The 17189-nt window shown below is 51.4% G+C and overlaps 2 protein-coding genes across 4 annotated transcripts in view; one reads left to right on the top strand and one right to left on the bottom strand.

The window, feature by feature from the left end:
* Positions 1–4977, top strand: part of PLCG1 (phospholipase C gamma 1) — a 31435-nt gene extending 26458 nt beyond the window's left edge. For 2 of the 3 annotated variants that reach the window (XM_040981466.1, XM_040981465.1), the window contains exons 24-32: positions 79–236; positions 1384–1480; positions 1595–1819; positions 1904–2052; positions 2798–2912; positions 3028–3189; positions 3289–3377; positions 3464–3651; positions 3811–4977. In XM_040981466.1, the coding sequence (XP_040837400.1) occupies positions 79–236; positions 1384–1480; positions 1595–1819; positions 1904–2052; positions 2798–2912; positions 3028–3189; positions 3289–3377; positions 3464–3651; positions 3811–3850 (1223 nt within the window). In that variant the 3' untranslated portion in view covers positions 3851–4977. The remainder of the gene's footprint in view (positions 1–78; positions 237–1383; positions 1481–1594; positions 1820–1903; positions 2053–2797; positions 2913–3027; positions 3190–3288; positions 3378–3463; positions 3652–3810) is intronic. The other variant, XM_040981464.1, reaches the window with a different exon arrangement.
* Positions 4978–11519: 6542 nt separating this feature from the next.
* Positions 11520–17189, bottom strand: part of ZHX3 (zinc fingers and homeoboxes 3) — a 52471-nt gene continuing 46801 nt past the window's right edge. The window contains exon 3 of the mRNA XM_040981463.1: positions 11520–12803. Within this exon, the coding sequence (XP_040837397.1) occupies positions 12793–12803 (11 nt within the window). The 3' untranslated portion in view covers positions 11520–12792. The remainder of the gene's footprint in view (positions 12804–17189) is intronic.

Here is a 17189-nt window from a genome sequence, read left to right as displayed (position 1 = left end):
CTCATGAGCCGGTGCCTAGGATGGGGTAGCAGTGGTAGATTCTCTCACTACCTTGTGTCTCCTCCCTCTCCCTCCCAGCCATCCGTCCTGAAGGCAAGAACAACCGGCTCTTCGTGTTCTCCATCAGCATGGCCTCGGTGGCCCACTGGTCTCTGGATGTTGCTGCTGATTCACAGGAAGAACTACAGGACTGGGTGAAAAAGATCCGTGAGGTGGCCCAGACTGCAGATGCCAGGGTGAGAATCATCTGGTGGGTGGCCACAGCCTCTAGCTCTCAGAACCAGCCCCTCGCAGGAGGTGGGGCAGCATTGCCACATTTCTGTATGAGATGTGGATCTAGAATAAATGGGCATTGTGTGGCCTACTCGGGAGGGCTTAATTAAAATCCCACAGGTGTCTGAGGGTTTGCTCAGTGGCCAGTTGCATAGGATGTGCAAGGCCAGAGCTACCCTGGGCTAGAAGCATGGACAGCCTCAGGAACCCTGCGCTGTGAGGGTGTGAGCCTAGGAAGGGCAGGCCAGAGATGCTGGAGGGTGTAGAGAGGACGGGCTGAGGGCTGTGCAGGTATAACCAGCTATAGTAAGAATCTGGAAGTGCCCACTAGATTTAATGGGAGCAAATAACCCTGGTGATGACACTGACATTCCACAGCCTGTGCAGGGCCTCCCTGTGAGAGACCGTGGGTTAGAGAGGGGGCCAGCTGTGGTTTGGAGGAAAGCCCCTTCCATTGAGAAGTTCTATCACAGGTAAGGAGACCCCTGTTGGCACCTGCTCCCCCAGCACATTAGTGACATACCCAGGAACCTAGCAGAGAAGGGATGCGTGCTTCCCTTTGCCAGGGTTGGTGTACCATGGAAGGACAAGCGATTGAAAGACTGGATTCCTGGGTCTGTGCAGGCAAGGAGGAGGGGCTGAGTCACTGGGAGAGAAAGACAGGCATGGGGCAACCTGCAGGAGTGAGGGCAGGGAACGAGGCATTGTGCGTGGGGGAATCTGGAGTGATGAGGATGATCCTTCCTGTGCAGATGAGGTCAAGCCAGGGGGCTGAATGCCCAGCAGTCCCGGGAAGCCAGGAGGTAGCACTTTGGCCCAGCAAAGAGGCTCGGAGTAAATGATCACAAAGCATTTGGGGAGTGCAGCCAACCTGGGTTCTCCAGAGGTCACTGGGACCTGGGTGGTGGTGAGGACTCTGCCCTGCAAGAGGGTTGGAGGGCAGGTGTATTCTCAGGGACAGAAAGAGGGTGGGTGGTTCAGGGCTGAGGATAGTGGAGAGTGAAGGGGCCCAGAGCACCTGCAGCAAGGCTGTGCCCGAAGCTGGCAGGGGCTTCCTTCTCCCGGGCAGGGCCCTGGCCTAGGGCTACAGGACCTCTTGTGTGTCCCTAGCTCACTGAGGGGAAGATGATGGAACGGAGGAAGAAGATTGCTCTGGAACTCTCTGAGCTCGTCGTCTACTGCCGACCCGTTCCCTTCGATGAAGAGAGTAAGGGTTGGGCCTGGGGTGGGCGGGCTTGTTTCCCAGGGTGCCTCTACAGGGCAACAAGAGGGTGTTTAGTGGTTGGGCAGGCCCTGTAAGTATTCTTCCTGTTTGACCCAGAGATTGGCACAGAGCGAGCTTGTTACCGGGACATGTCATCCTTCCCGGAAACCAAGGCTGAGAAGTATGTGAACAAGGCCAAAGGTAAGAAGTTCCTCCAGTACAATCGCCTGCAGCTCTCCCGCATCTACCCCAAGGGCCAGAGGCTGGACTCCTCCAATTATGACCCTTTGCCCATGTGGATCTGTGGCAGTCAGCTGGTGGCCCTCAACTTCCAGACCCCAGGTGAGGAAGCCCTGCGGGAGGATGGAGCCGGTGTTGGGGGGCAGCTGGGCTGCCAGGCACTGAGCCCCAATCCGGTTCTTGCAGATAAGCCTATGCAGATGAACCAGGCCCTCTTCATGGCAGGCGGGCACTGTGGCTACGTGCTGCAGCCCAGCACCATGCGGGATGAGGCCTTTGATCCATTTGACAAGAGCAGTCTCCGGGGGCTGGAGCCCTGTGCCATCTGCATCGAGGTGAGTGTGGCTTCCCAGATGTGTCTGTGCTGAGCTTGGGATGAATGAGGAAGAGCAGAGAGCCGACAGGGCACAGCACTGTCTTGTGTCGGGAGGGACACTGGAGCTGGGCTGGGCTTGCGCTGGAGCAAGACATGCCTGTCCCTTGAGGGGCAGTGTCAGCGACAGGCCCCTGCCAGTACTGGCTCTCCAGTGGCACAGGGCAGCAGAGGTTGGGTTAACTGGTCCCTTTAGGGCACCAAGAAAGTGTGTTGTACAGAGGCCCAGGCTAGCTAACAGAAAACTGGCAGGAACGGGGGCCACTGTTGAGCCGGAAATCTTTGTGTGGGAATAAGCTAGATCAGCAGCTCTCACTACCTCCTTGCTCGTTGGGAGCCAGCCCAGTCCTGAGGGGGCGAGGTCTGAGCCCAGTCTTACAGGAGCAACAGGGCTAACATGGGCTGTGTGTCCTGCTGCTGCTGAGATTTTTCCTTTGCTGAGAACGCATTTGAATTTCCATGTTCTAACATTACAAAACTCACATGAAATATTTGGCTAAAGCTAGGACAGCTTAGAATGAATTTCATGGGTAGCAGCTGCCCAGACCTCTTAGGGTGCTGATGCAGAGGGGCCTAACAGGCAACGCTTGTGGGGCCCAGCAGAGGGCGCACTACCTCCACTTCACAGATGAGCTCCCTGTGCCCGCCTCTGAGGACTTGGGGTAAAAGGAAGGACAAACCTGGCCTGAGTTTTGGCTGCCTCACAGGTGCTGGGGGCCCGGCATCTGCCGAAGAATGGCCGAGGCATCGTGTGTCCTTTTGTGGAGATTGAGGTGGCTGGAGCAGAGTATGACAGCACCAAGCAGAAGACAGAGTTTGTGGGTAGGTCTGCCTTCTCTGGGCACAGCCTCGTCCCCCTGGAGGCACTGAAGACCCTTCTTGCCATCTGCCCCATCCCCTCAGGGTAGGACTGAAGCCTTCTGCTTTGGTTTTGCAGTGGACAATGGACTGAACCCAATGTGGCCCTCCAAGCCCTTCCACTTCCAGATCAGCAACCCTGAGTTTGCCTTCCTGCGCTTTGTGGTGTATGAAGAAGACATGTTTAGTGACCAGAACTTCCTGGCTCAGGCCACCTTCCCGGTGAAAGGCCTGAAGACAGGTGAGGCCCCTCAGACACTGCTGCAGTGGGCGGGCAGCTGTGGTGGCCCTTGCTTTCTCGAAACCTCCTGGGCTGAGGACTGGGTGTTCCCCTCCCCAGGATACAGAGCCGTGCCTTTGAAGAACAACTACAGTGAGGACCTGGAGTTGGCGTCTCTGCTGATCAAGATCGATATTTTTCCTGCTAAGGTAGCGGCTGCAGGGGTGGCTGGCCTGGGCAACACCGCCCGAGGGCAGAGGGGGCGCTAATTTCTGTGCACTGGCCCTTGTTGAAGCAGGAGAATGGTGACCTCAGCCCCTTCGGTAGCACATCCCTGCGAGAACGGGGTTCAGAGGCCTCGGGCCAGCTGTTCCACAGCCGAGCCCGCGAAGGTTCCTTTGAAGCCCGCTACCAGCAGCCTTTTGAGGACTTCCGCATTTCCCAGGAGCATCTCGCAGACCACTTTGACAGTCGAGAACGAAGGTGAGGGAGGCAGAGGGGAAGCAGGCATTGGGCAGTGCACACGACAGGCACTGGAGCCAGGAAGACTACCCAGTTTGTTGTCTTGGGGTAGAAAAGCTGTCGCTGCAGTTGGGGCTGCAAATCCCCACTGCCAACAGGACATTCTCCCCTTCTGTCCAGGGCAAGGAGGACTCGGGTCAATGGAGACAACCGCCTCTAGTTGTTCTCTGCGTCGTTGGAGAGTGACAGGGGCTGTGCGCCGCACGGAGTGCCGTCAGCTGGTTCCATGGGAGCGGCCCGCTCTGGCAGCCTTTCTGGTCTTGCAGCCTGGAGCCTGGATTCCAGCAGGGAATGCTAGACAACCAAGCCATTAATGAGATGTACTGTTTGGGGCCTCCATGCCCAGCTCTGGGTGAAGGGGCTCACATTAAGCACACACACCTGGCCCTGACTTCTGGAGGTGGACCCTCCCTTGCGTGGGGCCAGGACCATGGCCAAAGCCCCATGGCGAGAGGGGCTGCTTCGGCTCGGGCACGGAGGCTCGGAGGAGCTACTGACGTTACTGAGGAACGGAGGAGGAGCAGCCTTGCTGGGCCAAGGAAACAAAGTTTACATTGTCCTGTAGCTTTAAAACCACAGCTGGGCAGGGGAGAAGGCAGCTGCCCCTGCAGTTGGGCCCTGGAGTCAGGACAGAGGAACGCAGGGCCCATGTGGAGGAAGGCTCTGCCCTGCCTGAGGAGGAGGACACAGCACAAGGGCACATTGCCCACGGCTGGGGATGCCACCTAGCCTGAAACAGGGGATCATGATAAAAATAGCAGTATTATTTTTTTCTTCTCAGTGGTATTGTAACTAAGTTATTCCTCCTTCTACTCCTCAGCCTTTTAAGGAAGCCTGATTCTTTGAGAGTGGCAGGTGGGCCCTGCCAGGCTGGGCGGGCTCAGGAGTGGAGGAACTGGTGGGAGGAGAGGACATAGCAAAGCCTCTTCTGGTGGGTATTTTTTAAGGCAGAAATGACTATGTACTCTCCCTGAGGGATGAGAAAAGGGTCTCAGGGGAGGTGTGGCGGCTGACAGGCAGGCCCGTGCAGAAGGGAGCTGCACATCACTGCAGCTTCGAACTGGCCACCAACATGGAGATGGAGAGGTTTAGAAAGGCAGCCCCACCTGAGGGCAGAAACTGGGGTCCAGGCCCGTGGGCGCCAAGGTGCCTCGTAGTGTAGCCAGCATCCAGCACACGCAAACCCACTGCCCATGTGTGGGCTCCGGGTTGGCCATTTGCTAATTCTCCTGCCCTGTTAAAATCTGACTGCCAAATAAATCATCCTCATGTCCCTTTTTCCTCTAACTTGTATTCTTTGGCAAGAACTCGGGTAAGAAGTTTCTGAACTTTTCGGATAGCAGATCTTCCGTCTTCTGGGCAACGCGAGGCCGCTCTTCTGCAGCATGTCTTCTGTTAGTCTGGCTGGGCAGTGAGCCCTTCCTAAGGCAGCCAGCTTTGGATGGTGAGCAGCAAGCAACCAGGGCACCTTTCTGGTTCCACAGCCACCTCTCGTCTGGAACCAGCGGCCTTCAGGGGTCAGTGGCCAGGTGCCACTCTCGTTGCCTCTGTCCAGAATACGGCTGGGAAGGCCTGCTTTCCTCAGCGTTCTGTTTGGTAGTGGTATCAACCAGGGTTGAACAGAAAGGATGCCACACCATTTCAGACATACATGACGCACTCAACCCGCCCTCATGGCCACAGCACGCTGCTTCTGGCTGGCCTGGGGCTTTTTCTCCTGCAGCTTCCAAGTCCCTGCTCAGACCGGGGGTGGGAGGGAACCTACTTTGGTTGCATTAATCTGTTTTCCTACCCCAGATTCTCCTGGGAGGGAAAGTGTTCCTAATGAGGAAGTCTGAGCCAGCCCATTGGGTGGGGCCCCTACCTGCGCTGTTACAGAGTATCTTTGGCATATTGGTGTTGATCCCATTGATTGATCAGTTACTGAGTAAGTGCCTGGATCATGGCCTGAGGAATCACAGCCTCGTCTTTCCTGAAGTGATTTCTCAGACCCCCAGCACACCTATCTTGGTCTTTTTACAATGCTGCCTTTGCCTCTTGATGGAAATGTTTGATCTTTCCTAGTGGAAAATAAGCCCATCCCCAGTCACACAAATTACAAGATCACTTCCTGTGGAGTGACACCTGCAGACTGCCCTAGCAGGTGAGCAGGCTACACTGTGTGCTGGTGGGCTTAGACCCTTTCCGGGCTCAAAGACTGTGGCATCCAGCACTTTTTCCACACATGCAGACAGTGCAGAGACTGGATAGGACTGCTGTCCATCCACAAGGCTGTGACCCGGGAGTCTGCCTTGGCAGCCCCATAAAACCACCTGGAGAACTTCAGAAAAATAGTACCTGGAGCTTTAGCTCCAAGGTAATATTGTCAAAGGAAACTAAAAGAACAGGGTTTGAGAGGCAAAATCAGTGATCCGAAGGGTGCTGCCAAAATGTGCTGGTTTCCTTGCAGGATCCGTGGCCTCCTGTCTGTACCGCTAAGATCTGTTCCTGATTGAAGACAGGAACAAGGAGCCTGCCAGACTCAGGGCAGTAGATCTTTGTCCCAAGGAGTGCGTGGGTGCACAGCACATCACCTTCAGGATCGGCAGGATCCTGCTTCCTGCCACAGGACCAAAGGCAGAGGCGGTTTGTAACCTCAGTTGAGGAAACTGCCACTGCCAAGTGCCTGTGGTCATGAGCAGAAAGGACAGGGGCCTTGCTCCTGACCAGACATCCTAGTCATCACTGGGCTAGCCCGCAGGTCAGAAACTCGCTTTTTTGTCTAACTTGAGACCATTATCTCTCACGGTGTGACTTCTCTTGGAGGGTTGGGGTGCGCACACACACACGTACCATCATGTTATACCACCAGACTAGCTTGGTGAGCAAATGAAGGCATGTCTACCTCACCCTTGTGGATCAGGCTCCGTGGACTTGTCCGTGTGGGCATGCCGCTCCCTGTCTTGAGGCCACATCGACTTCTTCGGGGGCCTGCCCCATGTGGAGTTCAGCAGTGGGGTGAAGGGGGTCACAACAGTCAGCTGTGGCTCCTAAGGACCTGGCTGGTCAGCCTCAACACATAGCTGCTTCCCCAAGACTGGCTGGCCAGTGAGGAGCAGAGCAGAGTCTGCCCAGGTGTTTATCTCGGGGCCACCTCCTTGGCTCTCCTGCACGCCCTTGGGACCACCCCAACAAAGCTTGTTTCAGTCACCTTCCTTTAGGAGGCCTCGGTGGTAGTCGGCACTTCTCTCAAAGGGAAAACCACCTTACCTACATCTCAGGAGCTCTCTTGGGACTCCAGCCTGCCTTTCTTAGCAGAGTTTCTGAAACAAAAGTTCATAGAGAAATCATGACAAAAACTTGAGCAATAGAAGCAGTGAACTGGAACTTCGATGAAGTGAGCGGAGGGGAACTGGCACACTTGTCCATCAGTTTAAGGTCAGTTTCGCCTGCATAGCAAGTCAGAACGTTTTAGCTTGTTTCCCGTAACTCCCACACAGAATAAGGCAGCAGATATAAAATTATCTACATTTTTATTCAGGAACAGTCAAAAAGATTTGAAGTACCATTGAGGCCCATCATAAACTATACAAGCAATTTGTCCCTGTTCCCTCCCTCATCCAAATCCACAGATACAAAATCTAGGAAATGTGCAATTTGCATCTTAGAAATAGCAGCATCCCCACAGGGGACCTTGTGAGCCTGGGGACTGAGCCCAAGGAGGGCAACCCCACTCGACACAGCCAGAGTCCGAACCAAAGGCACACTGCATCCTTCCTGTTAAACACTGACCCCGTGGCCAGAATCCCCTCCTCCACCAATCTAAATGTTAGGAGTGTGCCATTTGCTTGGTTTGGTCTCAGGCTTGGCCACAGCAGGGGATGGGGCCCTCGCACTGTCAGTTAAAGTTTCAATTTGCTTTTCACTTAGCACCAAGATGATCACGTCTTCAGCAACCCGTGGGAGGTGAGACCGACCTATCCGCAGTCTGCCCACGGGGAACAAATGCATTTGTGTAGACCAGAATGCAGTAGGGGCTAGAGCACAGGGATCGGGACTCTGTAGGGAGGGATTCTGCAAGCCTTTGCAACCTCCCTGACTGCCAGACAGGCCATGCTCTGTGAAACGCAATGACCAGTGGTCAGCAAAGGGGACACGTGGTACGATCCTTTACTAATTACGGCCACAGTCTGACCTCCCTGCCGTACATGAGTACAGTGGCTGCTCAGGGGTGTGACCACTTCTGCCCTCACCTGGTTTTGTGAGGAGCAGATGCATGGTTGTGCCAGGTCCCTGCCATGGGAGAGTGACATCAAGACCCGACCCCATGCCAAGCAGGCAACGGGACAGCAGGGTGGCCGCACATCAGGCATGAATGAGAAGCACAAGTCACAAGACTAATGGGTACCACGTGGTGGATTTTAACTCACAGTGATTCTACTCTGGGATTCACTCCCAGGAAAGACTAAGCACTAGGAGCTCCCAGATTCAGTGACCGAAAACCTGTGTCCTAGATAATTCAATCTTCCACTCCAGTCACAATGAGTAATTCTTAATTGTCCCTGTGTAAACAAACAAGACAGTAATAACCACGAAACCCACATATGCCATTGCTCCCACGTGCATACACATCACCACCACCTGTGCCCTGGGCCAGTCTTCTGAAAGAGGCATAACAGCAGGTGAACTTGCAGTCCCTTCCACACTCCCTGGCCCCCCATTTGCCCACAGGATAACAGAAGGAGAGCACCAGGTATCCCCTCCAGAACATTACCCGGCCACTACTGGAGCCAGGTGCTGATAGTTCCAACAAGCCAGTGGCTGTGCATCCACTCGAGTAACTCCTTGCACTCCTGCCAACTGAGACGAGTGAAGTGGGTGCTTGCTTGTGACCTTGTCAACGTAAGCAGATCCTGCCTAGTGTTGCCCCTAGGCTCCAGAGGGTCCTCCCCTGCTCCAGACTACAGGCACATCCCTGCAGGAGCCAGGACTAAGTGCTCTGTCCTGCCTCTGATATAGTGGGGAACTAGGCCCCAGATCTGTGGCCAGGCCAGCTGGCTTGCCTTGAAAAGTGAGCTCAGGACTGCTAAGCCAGTCGCAGGATCTCAGGTGTGTTAGAGCTGCACACTTGGGGTCTGCCCCTTTCACTTCACAACAGCTAGATGGCCAGTCAGAGAATGCGGACGGGTTTCCCCATCACAACCTTTCCAGGCTGAGTTGCCATTGGGAGCACACAGACTCCAGCAGCAAGGACTTCCTAGACCTGTCTGTTCCATTGGGACTGAGAACTCGGCTACGTAGGAAACCAAGGAGACCTCTTGGTCTCCACTTCTACCTGATCACAGCCAAAGTCGACGCTGAGGTGGCCCATAGCCTGTACAGCCCTGCTGCTGCCTGGCTCAGTCTTTCTCCCCCATATTAAGTGACCAGAGTGAATCACACAGTGAGCACCTCAGCTTGATCCCAGGTTCAGATGGGCACCTGCGTTCAGGAGAGACCTGAGCCCACAACTTCCTGCTTGTTCAAGTGCTGGAACTTTTCTGGGAAAGGGCAGGAGGACTAGGGAAGGCCCGTGCTTATGTGCAAAGGGAGAGGAGGGAGTCAGGAGACCCTGAAGAGAAGCTCCGTGTCTGGAAAGAGGAGAACAAGCTCTGGCAAGCCTTTGGCCTTGAACAGGTGACTGTGTAGATCTTCATGTGTCTAGCAGGTTCTCCGGCTTTGAAAATGATTGATACGTGTAAATAACAAGAGATGTGTTCAACTCCTCCAGATAAACTGAGCAAGCAAAGGAAGGCAGTGATGGCTTTAGGAAGATCTCAAACTCCATGTTTGGTTTTGCCTAAAGATTTTCTTTGCCAGTTCTCTCCTGCAAATGCCTTTTCCCAAGTGAGCTGTGATGTCTCAGCTGACAAACCTCCAATCTGAGGGTTTTGGTCCAAGGAAAGACAAGTAAGAGGCAGCAGGATCTACGACAGGGAGAGCAGAGGCAAGGAGCGGCAGGACAGAAGGTGCATAGACATGCCAACGCCCACGCTCCACACAAGGCAGTCATAGCACAGATGTCCCAGAGCAGAAGGGAGGGGACACAGGACCTGCCACTGGGTGCCAAGCAGGGCAAAGCTTACAGGAGCTGCATATCAGCCTAGAAAACAGAAACTTCCTAGAGGGACAGCCTCCCAAAGCCAGCTGGGGATGAAGCCAGTAGTACAAGCTCACAGGGTGCCACTTAACTCTGTCCAGCTCCCATCTTTTCTGGCAGGGTGCAGGGTCCTTGAGTTGTGGCGCTTTGGTCCACCAGAATAGCCACCCATCAACTTGGCCAAGAAAAAGGAGCTCAACATACAGTCACTACTACACCCAGAGTGCTGGCACACCACAGGCCAAAGCATTCTTATTCAGGAACCCAACTCCCCCAAATGATACTCCTCTCTCCTCCCAAAATAAAAGTTCTACTACTGTCAAAAATTAAAACAAGTACTCAAAATATGCAAAGTATATGTATCATAAATTCAAAGTTCCTTGATCAGAATGGTGATCTGGTTTCACCTATTAAAACTAGATCTACAACCCCATGTAAAAAAAAAAAAGCATAATATAAAACAGCTACAAGACATTGAGACAAGAAGCATTACAAGATGATTGTACTGCCTCTGATGAGTCCAAGTGCACAGAAGAGACTCATTAGTCACCTCAGAAAGTGCTTTTTCTTCTTGAGAGTAACCGCACTCCACCTCTCAACTCTGGAGCCTGCAGACCACACCTCTTCTGAAGACCATAACAGAATTCAGCCCCTTAGCAGTGTGCAAAATCACAGCAGTCTGTGCTGTGGTGGGCTCACAGGCCTGGCTGCGGCCATCCATGATTCCACCAGTCAGTGCAGTTAGCTCAGGGTGGGGGAAGGCAGGGATATGTGTCTGTATCTGTCTAGCTGGCCACATGCAGGGCTTCCTGCCCAAGCCCTGGGCACCCACTGCCACATCTGCTTAAGTACCTGCTTGGTAGTGTCTCCCTGATCATGCTCTTTCAAGAATAAGATTCAAACCATACTTGGTCACCCCTTCCAGAAGCACAGGGAGGAGGGCCTGTGCAGCCTACGGACTCCTTACTGGGTGCTCCTGCCTCTGTGGCTGTGGCTACTGGGCAGAGCCAACACCTGCAAGAAAAAGGGGCCAGGACAGGCAGCACAAGAACCCTTTCAGCTAAAGATGATCTGCAAGTTGCTCTGTGTATCCTCCATGGCCTTCTCCATCATGCAACCTTTGCTGGAGTTGTAAATGTCAGTACTAACAAAATAACCAAGAAAATCCTTGTAGACACGCAGCCCTTCCACCAGTACATGCAGGGCTCTGGAGGTAAAGCGCTGGGTGGTTTCTCAGATGCTTAGATGGCTTCATATGGGGTCACCCTGGCTGCCCTGTGCATCCACATCCTTCCAGTACGTTTCCTTCAACACCCACATGCCATGAAGTTCCTTGATCACACACAGCAGGTGGACGTTAATGAGAAAGTCTTGCCTGTGTGCATGTATATAAATCAAGCTGCATGTATATGAATACAAAAGGGAAAGTTTCACATGTCTGTTCCCTAACGGAAGGTAATCCCTCAAAGGCTTTTGAAAGCAACAGTCTTTAGACCCCAGATGGGAAGGGCACAAAACTAAGCTGGAATATCCCAGATACCCACAAGTCCCCCTGTTTGGGACACATGTGCCTTGTTGGAACAGGGAGGGCAGGAGAGTATTTTAGAAGAGCAATGGTTTCCATGGGAAACTCCTTCCAGGGAGGCAAAGATGCTGCCCCTGTAGGTACCCTGGGTGGGCTGGGAAATTGGACAATGCTGCTGGTGGGTGTGTTCCCAAGGCCCTGCTGTCTCTGCTGGGTGTCGCTAAGAGATGACTGAGGCTGCAGGGGACAGAGCTGAGGCAGACCTTCTACCTGATGCTGTCAGAGCAGCCAGTCTTGAAGAAATGGAAGCTTGCCACGTAGTACTCCTCCGTAGGCAAGTTCAATATCTCGAAGGCACCTTTTCTGATTTTTCTGCATTCACAAAAAGGGTAGGAAAGTTAGGCTACAGTGAAAAAACTTGTTTGCAATTTGGGAGATATATAAGACACTTTACACGGAACTCTCCAGTGGTGTCCACCACCCAGTGGGGGTCAGCTAGGAGCCTGCCACACCCTTGGGTGGCAGGGCATTTTGGGTTGTCCATTCAGGATCCCTTATGCAGGTCTTTGTGCAGAAAATCAGCCCAGCTCCACTAGTTCCAGAAAGTCTCCAAATTCTTTCAGCTTGCACTTCTGCTACGGGGCCAGTGCGCTCTACCCTGGGTTGCAGAAGGGCCCTAAGGACCTCAGGGCCAGAGCTACAGGCCAACCCAACCCCTTCCTTCACTTTCCTCTCTAAACGTGGCTGGGTCGGCTGAACAACAGATGCTTAAGTTGACAAGTGGGAAGCTATAGTCCATGACGAAGCTGGAAAATGGCAGGACTGTGGAAACAGCTGACGAGAAGAGAAGCATCCAGCACTGATCCCAGAGCCAGGCCAGCTCTAGAACTAAAGGTGGTAGTGGGTCCTGCCCTGGTGGATCTAGCAGGTCTGGCTGCCCCAGGCTGGTTGGTGCTAATATGGCAGAGATCACCTCAGAGTTCTTGCTTCCCTGGGGAACGCAAAGGTGGCACCAGGGCACTCTGGCCCCTGCTCGGTGGGGACCGGTGAGGGGCAGCCACAGCCCCACACGTCCCAGAGAACGGGCACAGGTAACGGACTGCTTTGCTAACCAAAGCTGCTATGTAATGACAGTATTTGTAATCCGACGTTTTATTAACTATATATAAGCGGATGTGTATGTTAAAAACTTGATTCTATGCATATAAAATCTAAATGATTTTATCCACTGGAAGGCAAAGGGAAGGTCCTACATTATGGGAGAAAGAGCTGTCGAGAACCCCATTTCCTCCACTGGCTCGGTGGTGGGCAGGGCAGGGCGGTGGCGGCGGGCTCTGGGCTGTCTGCAAGGCCTTCAGAGGCTCTCTGGAACAGCGTGTGGCAGCAGAGAGTCGGGTCTGGCCCTTCCTTGTGGCAGGCAGCATCCAGACTGGCCAGTCTTTCACAGTGCTCCAATCAGTCAGTCTGTTTCTGAGGAGAGAGCACAAGTGTGTCACCCACAGCAGCTCCACACACATCACGCCCACAGGAACCGAGTGCTCAGCAGGCTGGTGGCATTGCTGCCTCTGGAGACCTCAGTTCCACGTGCAGTACCTTTCTGTCAGCCAGTCCCCCTCTCTCCAGCTAGAGAAATGCAGAGTAGAGCTTGTGGGTTAAGCACAGGATGCTGGCTGAAGCTGGCAAGCCCTGCAGATGCCCTCGGGGACTAGTGCCAACCCCAGCCTAGCAGCTGGAGCAGCTGTGCGGCCTCTCCAGGGTGGCTAGCCCTGGCTCCCCTCAGCCCATTGGGCCATGGCCACCACCTCGCGAATCCTGTCCTGGAAGCTCCATCCTGCCCACTGTTGCCTGGCTCACCAGCACACTGTTCTGATAGAACAGCAGCCCGGTCTCATTTTTTACTGATGTCTTTCAGCCCTGTAGTCAAGCAGGCTGACTAGAGCAGTCTGTTCTGTGGCAGAACTCCAGTACGTGGGTCGCCATCTCCTGTTCCAAGGTGTGTTAGTAGGGAGGTGGATCTGAAGTCCAGCAGTCCAAAGACCTGAAGCAGCTCTCTGATTTGGGGTGTGGATATCCCATGTGGTGGCTTAATGTGCTGTGCCATATCTACTCCATGATTTTAATTTTTCATGTAGTGTTAACTATTTTGTGCTTTTGTTGCCAGCATTTTTATTATCATATTTAAGAAACAATCGCCTAGCCCAAGGTCTGGGAAGTTTTCCTCTGTGTTTTCTTCTAAATATTTTGTAGTCTTATCCCTTTTTTTCCTAGAACTTTGATCCACTCTGAGTAACTCTGGTATCTGGTAAGAGGGACTATCTTCATTCTTTTGCATGGGCAGATCCAGTTTTATAAGCACTTCTGTTGAGAAGGTTGTCTGAAGTTCCCCCACTGAAGAGTCTTTGCTCTCATGTTGAAAATCAACTGACCATCAAAGCGAGCATCTGGTTGCTCCGAATTCCTTTTCATTGGTCTAAATGTCCTTCCTCCTCCAGGGCCACATTGTTTTGATTATCATAACTTTGTAGTAAATTTGGAAGTCAGGAAGTTAGTGGGAATCCTCCAACTTTGTATATTTTTCTTAATTTGTTTCAGCTACTTGGGGGTTCCCAGGAATTTTGGGAATGATTTTCTCTATTCCTGCAGAAATACCACTATGATTGTGGTATGTCTGATAGTGAATCTGTCGACAACTCTGAGTGGCGTTGTCATCCTAATAATTTCAGATCTTCCCCCATAAACAGTTTTGGAGTGATCCTTTTTTTTTTTTTGAGCAATGTTTCAGAGTTTTCATTGTACACATATTTTACTTCCTTGGCTAAATTTGTTCCCAAGCATATATATTTTTAAAATGTTTATTTTTAAGCCTGAGAGAGGGGAAGTGATCTTCCATCCACTAGTTCAGTCCTCAAGTGGCTGCTGGGCCAGGCTAAAGCGAGGAACCTGGAACTCCATGTGCGTGGCAAGGGCTCAAAGATTCAGGCCATCGTTGGTTGCTTTCCCAGGTACATCAGGCAGGCAGCTAAATCAGAATTGGCCCTTCAATATGAGGTGCCAGCAGCACAGGCAATGCCTTAACTTGCTATGCCAAAACACTAGGTCCTTAAGCATTTATTTTTTTTTAATGCTATTATAATTAAATTTTTTCTTCAGTTTTCCCTTTCAAGACAGCTTGCTGCAAAAATACAGCATTACAACTGATTTTGTATCCTGAAGCTTTTTTTCAAAATTATCAGCTCTACAAATATTTTTGTGGATTTCAGGAGTTTTCTCCGTCTAAGATCATGTCAGTTGTGAAGGGATCATTTTACTTCTTCATTACCAGTTCAGATGCTTTCACAAGTTTCTTTTTTATTGTCTGATTGCTTTGACTAGAACATCCAATACTATGTTGAATAGAAGTGGCAAAAGTGGGCATCTTGCTTTTGTGCCTGATCTTACAAGAAAAGCTTTCAGTCTTTCAACATTGAGTCTGATGTTAGTTGTGGCTTTTTAAGATTATTTATTTGAAAGGCAGAATGAGAGAGGGAAAAAAATGAGAGGGAAAACGAGGGAAGGAAGGAGGGAAGGGGGTAAAGAGAAAGCTCTTCATCTCATTCTGTTTCTTTTGGAGTCATTTTTGGTTCTGTGTTTCCAGGAACATACCTGTTTCATCTAAATCATCCCACTTATTGACATATAACTGCTGATAACATTCTTCTATAATCCTTTATTGTTACTCAAGAATGGTAGTAATATCACCACTTTCACTTCTGATTTAATTGAATGTATTCCTTTCCTTGGGAGGGGAGGGTGGTGGGGAAAGCCGGGGGCCAGTGCAGCAGGACCCCGCGGACGACAGTCAGTGAGCGCAGCATCTTCACCAGTGTTCCCAGTGCTGGCCACAGTCTCTGATCTCAATATTTTAAGTTTTTTTTTCCCCTTTTGCTTAGTCAGTCTAGCTAAAGGTGCGCCAACTTTTGTGATCTTTTAAAAAGCAACTTTCTGCTAGTTTTGGGCTTAGTTCTTACTTCTCAGTTCCTTAAATTGTATAGTTAAGCTACTGATTTTGAGCTTTTTAAAAATATTTGCATTTATAGTTATATATTTCTCTTTAGAGTATTTTCACTGCAGCCCATAAGATCACTTAATACTTCATAGCAGCAGAGCTGGCCCAGGCTGAAGTCAGGAGCCAAGAACTCCATTTGGTTCTTCCACATGGGAGACAGGAATTCAAGTTCTTGAGCTTTTGTGTGTGTGTGTGGTTTTTTTTTTTTTTTTCCTTTGAGAATTTTTAAATATTTATCTGAAAGAGATTTTTAAAAAGGGAGAGACAGAGATCAAGAGACTTATTTTATCCACTGGTTCACTCTCAAATGGCCACAAGCGCAGGGGCGGGCCAGTCCAAAGGCAGAACCCCATCTGCATCTCCCACACGGGTGACACGGGTGGCAAGGCCCAAGCACTCAGGCCATTTCCTGCTGCTTCCCCAGGCATATTTAAGGGAGCTAGATTAGGAGTGGAGCATCTGGAACTGGAACCAGTGCCCATATGAGATGCTGGCTTCGCAGGTGGCAGCTTAACATGCTGCACCATAATTCTGGCCGGGGATTATAATTAACTTCTTAAATTTACAACACGCTAGTCTGAGTAACACCAACTTAGCTGACCAGTCCGAAGACAGGAGCCTGGAGCTTCGTCTGTGTCTCCCATGCGGGTACAGGGCCCCAAGCACTTGGGCCATCTTTTGTTGCTTTTCCAGGTGCATTAGCAGGGAACTGTAGCAGAAGTGGAGCAGGTGGAAGCTCAATCTACTACACCTTGGGACCAGCTCTAATTCTGCCTTTCAAGTAAAAAATCTTAATTCTTTCAGGCCTGGAACTAAATCCTCACCTTGCACGCTCCAGGATCCCACCTGGGCACTGGTTTCAGTCCCAGTTGCTCCATTTCCCATTCAGCTCCCTGCTTGTGGCCTGGAAAAGCAGTTGAGGATGGCCCAAAGCCTAGGGACCCTGCACTTGCATGGGAGAACTGGAAGAGGCTCAAGGATCCTGGCTCCTGGCTTAACGTACGCTCAGCTCCAGCTGATGTGGCCATTTGGGGAGTGAAACAGCAGACAGAAGATTCCTCTAATATCTCCTTCTCTTTGCAAATTTGCCTTCTCAATGAAAAAAACATAAATCTCTAAAATATTTTTAAAGATTTATTTTTTTATTTTTATCGCAAAGTCAGATACAGAGAGGAGGAGAAACAGAGAGGAAGAGCTTCCATTCAATGATTCACTCCCCCAGTGAGTGCAACGGCCAGAGCTGTGCCGATCCGAAGCTAGGAGCCAGGAACTTCTTCCAGGTCTCCCACGTGGGTGCAGGGTCCCAAAGCTTTGGGCCGTCCTCAACTGCTTTCCCAGGCCACAAGCAGGGAGCTGGATGGGAAGCAGGGCTGCCAGAATTAGAACCGGCACCAATATGGGATTCCAGTGTGCTCAAGGCGAGGACTTTAGTCGCTAGGCCACCACTCTGGGCCCTAAAATATTTTTTTAATTTTTAATCTTATTGCTACTTTTTAATTTTATGGTGCAGTTGCATAGGGTCTGAGATTTCCTTCTCCCCAACTGTTTTTCCCCGTGCTGTTACAATAGTGTAGTCCTTCATAAGCAGTCACAAGTCCATCAGTCTGTCGTTTAACTGTGCCCTGACACTGCTGGTACAGACAATGGCAGAAAGTCCAGCATCCTATTGTCAAGATATATCCAACAGTTTCATTTGCAGTCCATCTTTGATTTGAAGTAGAGATGCATACTGCATTGTGTCTTCACACCTGGCTATGATCGTCTCCATTATGCCGTCATCATGCTTTCCCTCAAACAAGAAGCCATGAAAC

The sequence above is a fragment of the Ochotona curzoniae genome, unplaced genomic scaffold (assembly GCF_017591425.1).
Source record: "Ochotona curzoniae isolate NIBS_2020 unplaced genomic scaffold, NIBS_Ocur_1.0 contig_3520, whole genome shotgun sequence".
NCBI classification, from domain to species: Eukaryota; Metazoa; Chordata; class Mammalia; order Lagomorpha; family Ochotonidae; genus Ochotona; species Ochotona curzoniae.
Note: the sequence above shows the minus strand (reverse complement) of the source record. Positions and strands in the feature narration are given on the sequence as shown.